The sequence below is a fragment of the Oxyura jamaicensis genome, chromosome 2, assembly GCF_011077185.1.
Source record: "Oxyura jamaicensis isolate SHBP4307 breed ruddy duck chromosome 2, BPBGC_Ojam_1.0, whole genome shotgun sequence".
Lineage (NCBI taxonomy): Eukaryota > Metazoa > Chordata > Aves > Anseriformes > Anatidae > Oxyura > Oxyura jamaicensis.
In genome coordinates this window covers 22,432,665-22,441,781 of record NC_048894.1, presented here as the reverse complement: position 1 = coordinate 22,441,781, position 9,117 = coordinate 22,432,665, and the positions used below count along the sequence as shown (strand labels likewise).

The window sequence follows — 9,117 nt, the reverse complement described above, 5'->3', positions numbered from 1 at the left end:
ACCACAGAACATCATTCTTGCCATCTTTTTGATCTTTTATCTAAAGTTAATCATCATGACCACAAAAGCTGGCAGGTGTTTTCAGACTCAAAGTTCATTAACATTTGTGTCATTCAGAGAAAACATACACCATCCCTTGCTTCTCCCTTATGTTCCAGCCACCACTGTTTCACAGTCAGGCAGCTAAAGGAAGCTCTTTGGGCATCTATGCCTTGCTTCCCTGTTCACCCCAGCATCTTTCCTGGGCTACCCAGTGCTGTTCATCACTCTTGTAGCTCTCATCAGCTCTTTTTCCTGCTCATCCTTAAAACACTATTAGTCAGACACTTTTCTGCTATGCATCCTGATATATATATATATCACTTTTTTTCCATCAGTGTAACAGTAGACTGGAGGTTACAATGGTGACATGCTTAATGATTACAAAATATTCTGCCCTATGGCAGTGAGAAAGATATTTATAAATTGGACATTAATTCTATCAGACTCACCCATCTTGTACTGGAGATTCTGCATCTTCTAAGCCTATTTCATCCTAGGCTGGTGGCTGCTAAAGCAAACAAGAAATCGATGACAGAGGAATAAAGAGAATCAGGAAAAAATAACACATTGATGCTGCTCTATGTCCTCTTCTAGTGCTTCTACAACTTTGAGAGAGAAGGGTAGGCCTTTCCATGTTCTGGGAATCTTATACATAGCATACCAATGGTGAAAAAAAGCTCATTTCTAGTAACTGTGGCATTTAGCAGAAATCTAAAATATATTGAGGTACCCTGAATGTGATGTATGTCTTTCCAGAGTAAGAAGGACCTCCTAATTTACAGAGACCAAGGTCTGCTCCTGTAGTAAACAAATGTATCACCTGTTCCCTCTGCCAATAAGCAAAAAAGGTCCATCCTAAAAACAAGCAGTCTTCTTAACTCTGTTGCTGCAGTCAGGGAAGCTATTCTGCTACTTGACTGTTTGAAGGTTGGGCATCCCTTACCATCAAAGTGTACATGTAATTCCTATCTATTAGTTTGTTCCTGTACCAGCACTGCACTTTTGCTTTGGTAGCTCCTTCCCATGGGTTAACTTTCCTGTATTATTTATAGAAATAAATCATAAAGTCTCTCAGGTGTCATTTTGCTAGGCCATCACAGTACAGTTATTCTGATTTTCCTGTACAGTATAGGTTTTCCATTTCACTGATCATCTCTATTATTTAAATTAGTTGTCTTTTACTTTATGAAAGTACAGTTAATTTGCTTCTCTTACCTTTCTCCCCAATATCATGTATCTAATTCTGTAAGATATTCTGATATTCCTTTTTCCTAGTCCTCTCATTTATCCTCTGCACTGATCCTCTCATTTTTCTACCATCAGGACATTTTATTTATTGTAAATATTCCTTATCTGTCAAAGCCACTAAAAAGACTAGAAACAATAAATCCCAAGACTGACTGAAGAACTTGTGTTTTTAAATCCCTTGGGTATTACAACTTGCCACTGAACACCATATTCCTTCAAACAATTCCTTACCTTACCATTCTTTTATTACTTAAACTACTGTTTAAGTAATAATTTATGCTATGGCTTTAGGATAAATTGGCATTAGATGGTATAAATGAAGTCCCGATGGTATAAATGAAGTTTACTGTGTTCTGCCTCTCTAGGAAAGACAGTCTTAAAGAAAATTAATTGGGTTAATCTTTTGCTTTCATAGTTTATGAGAGATTTTATTTTTTATTTTGTTTCATTGTACCTTATTTTTCATTTATTTCTGATTTTTTTTTATAAGCTTTTTATACTGTTCTTGTCAAGGTACCAGCTTGTAATTTCTCAGGTCACTGTTGGCATAACTCAGTCCTATGGTTTTATCCACAATTTCAACATTAAATCAATCACTAAAAGTCTTTGCTACTGGACCACTGTTAGGTATGCCAGTTATTCAGTCCTTTAGAATAAGAAGTCCCTCATTACCATTACTTTCTTACCATTTTCCTTTCCTGCTTTTGGCACCATACATATTTTTGTTGCTCGCCCCACCCCCGTTTTTTTTTCCTACTGAAAGTTGAGACTGAACTACATTTTGAGAGCCATTTCTGGTGCAATTGTCATCTCAATGCTTCTAAATTTCCAAGACCCATGAAATGAAAAACCTTTGTTGCAGACATTTTTTGCGTGTGCTTGGCTGTAATTACTTTAACCGATTCAAACTACAATCCTTGATTTTTATCTATAACCAGCTTTATCTTAATAGCCTTAAACTAAGTGTTGTTTTTTTTTAAAGTCTTTGAAAGACTTTTGAAAGTCTTTCTATTTGTTCAGTGATTATTTATAAAAGAAACTTGTCAACTATCACTTCCCAGAGAACATGGGTCATGCAGCTACTACTAGCATTTGATTCTTCAGTTTACAATATTTACAATATTAGAGTCTAATATTTACAATATTAGAGTCTCTCACAGTCATGCACATGTGACTGACTTGTTCTCTCTGTACAAGTCCAATGTGGAATATCAGATACAAGCACTACCCCAGTATCTCCTTTACATTCATTCCCCAGAGAGATTCTGACATAAATTGATCCTGTTTTCTCCAAATCACCATTTCTCCTTTCTTTACAATATAGTGCAACACCTATGCAACAATATTCCTTGTAATATCAGAAATATTTTCTGGCTTTTGGAATATTCCAGAAATCACAGGTTTACAGCTGTTTAGCGTTTTGCCACAGCCTTTTACAGTCATCCAGGATGTGGTCCAGATTCAGCTGATCATCTCAGTCTGTCACAACATGAAGGGCAGTTCATACATTTTCCTCTACTCACAGCAAGGTGTTTCTTAGGATTTGATTACTAAAATATTTTGCATAACTTTGACATTTACTTTGAAGAATTTATGAATATACATAGAAAAATAAAGAAGAGTAATTTCCTGTATGTTCTGGTTTTTATGCCCTTTCTTTTAGATACCAAAAAGATTTAGAAGAAGCCAAACACATCGGTATCAAAAAAGTTATTTCAGCCAATATTTCCATAGGTATTGCTTTCTTTTTGATATATGCATCATATGCATTGGCTTTCTGGTATGGAACCACTTTGATACTCTCTGATGACTATACAGTCGGAAATGTCTTTACAGTAAGTATTCACCAGTAGCTGAGCAAGGTTTATGAAGAGTATTGAACTGATTCTGCATATCTTATTTAAATTTTGAGTCAGGTTGAAGTTAGCTTTCCAAACTGCATTTTTCACTTTCTCAGTGCTGTTAACAAAATAAAATAAAATAAAAAATATATAGCTTTGCATATCATGGATTATTTCTGTAAATTGGGTAGCAACATAAATACCACTCACAAGAAAGTCCCTTGTTAAAAGCTGGCTTGGATCAATAACAATTAGAAGTTGTTATTTTTGTATTCAGTCCCACTGGATCTTTGCTAGGGGATTGAGGTTTGACTTCTAGGAGCCTGAATCTATGCCAGGAGGTTCCAATCAGGAGACATAGACCAGGCTTCAGGTACAATTCACTTTATAACAAATTAAATGCTGTCTTGGTCCCTGTTGGCTGACCTGAAGTCATTATCTTCACTGATACCAAGGTGGACCTTCTGTTGGAAAGCTTGCAATATGATAATGTGGTTGGAGTTGTAATCCCAGTCACAGCCTTCCTGTTAACAAGGTTACATCTGTGCTATGTCAGCATCTCTTGAAGCCATCCACTCCATTACAGGCAGGTGCTATATGCTTAAACCTAAGAGGAAAAGCTCATTTAATTGTTTTCACTTGTGACCAAGTGTGTAAGTTTGTTTTGACCACCTCAGGGCAAAGCCAAGCAGATGAGTTTGTACTACCAACACCCTGCAGAAAACAGCTGGAAAAGAGCTTTGCTTTCATGCAAGCAGCACCTGACTGCAGAGCAGTGGTTGTTGCTGGTCCTTGCAGAAATCCATACTGACTGTCACTTCCTCTGGGTCACTAGCAACTTGCACTGTAATGCAAGTTTTGTTTAATACTTAGATCTGATAAAGATAAAATGCAAATGGGCATTTATTCCCGACATCTGAAATGAGTGGTACAGTTGCATGTGTTCAGAGAAACAATAAGCACAAAAAATGTCAAACCCAAGGCTGAAAAATTAGAGTGGAAATTAGAGTCTGTTTTTGATGTGGCAAACAATTTTAGTTTCACATGAAGAAGTCTCCAGTTTCCTCAAATATTTGGTTCTGTTCTTGCCGGTAGTACACTGGAGTGGAATATTATGTCTTTAACTTTTGGGTTAGATTACCCTTATTTTTATGTCATATGAAGATAGAAAGATTTTTTTTTTTCTGTGTTTAACCATAGAAGTAATTGCTGGCTAGTTTTTCCTCATGTGGAATTGGAAACATCTTATTGTCACTCTAAGGAAGAACCCCAGCCGTCATAAACTCACAATAATCTCTTTATGGGCCAGTTGTGAAATAGGGAAATTTTAGAATGATCTTGAAAATTCCTTATTTCGTATAAATGTTTCCTTTTTGTTTATGATTGCCATTTGTTTAATTGCAGCTTTGATTTAAACTTCTTCATATTGCACAGTATGCATGAATCTACTTGAAGGAAAGATAGCCAATATTCTCAGATAAATGAAGCTATCTAAATGAATTCCAGCTGCATATTATGTTGTTTTTTGTTTGTTTGTTTTTTGTATGTATGTTTTGTTTTGTTGTTAGGTCTTTTTTTCTATATTACTTGGAGCTTTTGGGGTTGGATCTAGTGCACCAAGCATGGAGGCATTTGCCAATGCAAGAGGAGCTGCCTATGCAATCTTCAGTATTATAGACAATGTGAGTATATTTGCCACGGCTGTCATTTGAAAATATTGAACATCTGACTTCTTTTCTGAATACAAAATTATCAAGCCCAAACAATTCTGGATGCAATATCATAACATTTAAAAATTCTACCTAACAGTTTTGAATGCAGGACAAGCATTTAATACTGTACATTTACATTTAAGATGTAAATTTCTGACTGTTATTTTTTAACCTGGTAGTTCAGAAAAACAAGTTAAAGAAGAAAAATAAATTATATCTATGCTAATTCAAGTAACTAACTGAGACAACAGTGACAAGAGCACCCTGGCTGAAAAGGATTAATTTGAACTGTAAGAGTTAATTACCAGATGTCTGGTACATACTTTAGTAGCTGGCAGGAGCTACAGCCATTTTGACATTAGAGTATCATAGTGACAGAAATGCTATTTTAAAATTAGTCCTGGGTTGTCAATATAAATTGAATTGATGCCTTTGCTTATTAGTGCAGACATATGCCTGATTCTGAACTGTTCTGTGCTGCAATAAAACTAAATGCATTAAAACCTAGTTCCCTAACCATGTTAATACTGCCACAGCTGCTATCTCCTAGAATCACAGAATATCCTGAGTTGGAGAGGCCCCACAAGGATCATCAAATCCAACTCCTGACTCCACACAGGACCACCCAAAAACCAAACCATACATCTGAGAGAGTTGTCCAAACATTTCCTGAACTCTGGCAGGCTCAGTGCCATGCCCACTGCCCTGGGGAGCCTGTCCCAGTGCCCCACCACCCTCTTGGTGAAGAACCTTTTCTTAACACCCAGCCTGACCCTCCCCTATCCCAGCTCCATGCCATCCCCTCGGGTCCTGTCACTGTCCCCAGAGAGCAGAGCTCAGCGCCTGCCCCTCCGCTCCCCTCGTGAGGGAGCTGCAGGCCGCCATGAGGCCTCCCCTCAGCCTGCTCTGCTCTGGGCTGACCAAACCAAGGGACATCAGCCACTCCTCATACGTCTTGCCCTCCAGACCCTTCATCAGCTTCACTGCCCTCCTTTGGACACTATAATAATTTTATGTCCTTCTTATATTGTGGCACCCAAAGCCGCACACAGTACTTGAAGTGAGGCCACACGAGCACAGAGTAGAGCAGACAGACTTGCCTGCACTGGCAGCTTCTTGCATTTAAGTAGTTATTTTTGCACTGCTGCTTTGTAATGAGGCTTGCTACGTATGCCTTGTTGTATGGCAACATTGACATCAAAGATTTCACAGCCCTGTATCGTGCTAAAATGTCATTAGAAATCTAAACAATGTTTTTGTTGTTTTCCCTTTTCTTGCCATGTTATTCTGCACAGGAACCTCAGATTGACAGTTCATCCAATGCTGGCTATAAACTGGACCATGTTAAGGGGACTTTGGAATTCAAAAATGTTTACTTCAATTATCCTGCTAGGCCAGATATTCAGGTATTACACATGGAAGTGATTCAGATTCCACTTAAGATAACCTGATTGTCTCAGGGAAAACCAGTTGTTATAATTAATAAGACTCCTAGAAATAATGGAAACTTTTGTTCTTATCTAGAACCAATATCTGTTTTAGCTAGAACAGTTTAGTTAACTTAATTAAGAGCACCTTTTTTGTTGTTGTTTTATAAATAAATAAAGTGTGGCTATATTAAACTTGCACTAAAGCTTGGATGCCCTAATAATTAATAACTATAATAATAAATATAATTCCTAAATATAATGAAAAACCCATCATACTAATGCTTAGTTTAACGCAGTAAAAATGTAATAGCCATATACTGATCTTCCAGATTGCTCACACTGTAAGTCTGTTAAATGTATTTATCTGAGAAACTGGCAGCAGATCTAACACTTATTTTCTTGCATTTACAATGCAAAAACTGCCCCACCAAAGGAACAGGGAGTTTTGTTTGAGAGCTTTCACTAAGGTATGTCTTGATGCAATTAACTCAGGATAGAAGAGGTCTGAACAATTTCTGAAAATACATTTATAAAGAATGTCTTGGAAAATAAGTCTCTATTGCAGTGTGAAGGAAGTCTATTTTCACTAATCTCTAAAAAGGGATTTGTTCCCATCTTGTTCAGGTAGACTGTGAACAGGACTTTCTTAGGCAGCTTGGAAAGAAACAGAAAAAATATTGCAGCTTGCAAGTTTCTGAAGAGATAATTGAAATCATTTGGTACTTATATTAGTTGCCATTAGAATAAATACAAAGACAGTGAAGATAAACATTTTGATACAGAATTCAGTGACAATAGTAATCTAGTATTAGAGAAGGGCTGGGTTTTTTACTTCTTCCTCTGTTACAGAGGTCACCTTTTTAGATCTTTAATCCTGGGGATGAAGGGGGAAGGATGCTGCACAACAAAGGAAAATGAAAATGATGAACAAACCAGAAGATGCAAGGAAACATACTGCATTAGTGAAAACACTGTGGCATACAGCCTACTCACTATAGTCTATGAGTGATTATACTGACTATGGTCTAAAAGTGTAGTGCCTAAGAGACCTCACTCTGCATTCCTAAACTTGTGCAGATGCATGTGATATCAATGGGTAAGAATTTATCACACTAGATAGCTGCAGGAACCCTTCACCAAAAAGGGCTTCAAAACTTGCCCAAGACACTGAGCAGATCTTTGTGTGCAATGACATTGCCAGATTTCTTGTCACAGATATACTTTAGTTCAAAATTAATAGAATTTCAGCTCTCCCTCTTCTTTTTAATTAAGAACTTTCTCCTGAGAGCTTTCTACTGGATTACTTCTGAGTAATAATATGAATATGAAATAATATGAAACGCTATGCAATATGTGAAAACAAAACTATAAGTTGTTTTTCATCGATAACTGAAAAAGAACTATCCAAGACAAAAGCTCCCTTTTGTCTCATCACACAGAGGTTTACGGATGTCTCTCCGCCTCTTGAAGTTTTAGAGAAAGCTACAAAGAAAAGCTCCCATAGGCCAACAGCAATGTAAGAGGGAAATAAAAGTTCTTTTCCTCTACAGCTTCAGTGACTGTTGGTGCTTTTGCCACCTCTCTGAGCGAGTACATCTGCATGGAAAGCAGACCATCAGTTTTGCAATTGGTGTGAAATGCTGCATTTTGAAGAGAGGAGCAGAAGGAACAATCTCTTCATAGTGCAATGAAACTCCACAGACTCCAAGCCACTCCTTCCATAATTTCAAATGCAGTTTTTCCCCTTTCTTACCTAGAGGTCTCTTAGAAACTTTCCCAGAATTTCTGATAATCAATATTTTAACCCTATGGCATTACCTACTTCAGAGATATTTTACAAAATTATTTAACTTCTCCAATACTAGTTCCAATCTCTTGATAATAGGAAAGTTAAAAATTCTGTTGGTGGGAGCTGCTGTCATTTTAAACACCATGTGAACATATTCAAAACTGAGCAATCACCACTTTGCAGCAAATGTTATGACTGCAGATATATAAGGGTTTTATCAGCATTGCTAGCACTAATAGAACAGCAATGTCTTGCCACAATAACAAGGAATTACAGCATTCTTAAATTATAATTATGGTGTTTGGCCATGCCCATAGTAACGATATATATTGGGGTAATACCTAACCAGATAATCAATGGGCTGTTTTTTCATGTATGCAGGTAGAGTTTTTTATTATTATTATTTTATTGAAATGAGTTATAATACAAAAAATTCAGGGCAGATACCAAAACTGACAGGATAATAATAATAATAATAATAATAATAATTAATAATAATAATCCTGGACTCACACAAATGCCCTATATTTTACTTCTCCTAGCTTTTACGATAAATGTTCTAGGAAGGGTAATGACTTGATAAATAAGGGTGCTACTAAGTACACAAAGATATAACAAATATATTGATGTATCAGTGCAATAAAACCTGACTTAAATGGAAAAATAGAGGAATGTACTAGGCCACTCTGTAAACATGAAGGATATTTTACTGTAGTCTTTAGAGTTTCTGTAAATTTACGCTGACATTTTTACATGCTGCTATGCTTTGGTCAAACTTTCTTTTGCTCACAGATACTGAAAGGCTTGAATCTCAAGGTCAACTGTGGCCAGACAGTAGCCCTGGTTGGTGGCAGTGGCTGTGGGAAAAGTACAACTGTTCAGCTCATCCAGAGATTTTACGATCCCAAGGAAGGCACGGTAAGACACCTCAAGCCAGATGACTGCTCTGTGTGTTGCAGTTGTTCAAAGTCAGCTTCTGGTCTCGTTGCCCTTGATCAAATGACACGGTCAAGTCTCTGGTAAAAAGGCATATGCCAGTTTGAGGAGAGAGAGTC

The 9,117-nt window shown here is 37.0% G+C and overlaps 1 protein-coding gene across 6 annotated transcripts in view; it reads left to right on the top strand.

Moving 5' to 3' along the window:
• The window catches only part of ABCB1 (ATP binding cassette subfamily B member 1), a 65,720-nt gene that overhangs the window by 30,054 nt on the left and 26,549 nt on the right, over nucleotides 1–9,117 (top strand). For all 6 annotated transcript variants that reach the window (XR_004748540.1, XM_035318924.1, XM_035318923.1 and 3 more), the window contains exons 9-12: nucleotides 2,954–3,125; nucleotides 4,700–4,813; nucleotides 6,139–6,249; nucleotides 8,855–8,980. Coding sequence is in view for 5 of the 6 variants with exons in the window: in XM_035318924.1 (XP_035174815.1) it covers nucleotides 2,954–3,125; nucleotides 4,700–4,813; nucleotides 6,139–6,249; nucleotides 8,855–8,980 (523 nt within the window). In the remaining variant the exon portion in view is untranslated. The remainder of the gene's footprint in view (nucleotides 1–2,953; nucleotides 3,126–4,699; nucleotides 4,814–6,138; nucleotides 6,250–8,854; nucleotides 8,981–9,117) is intronic.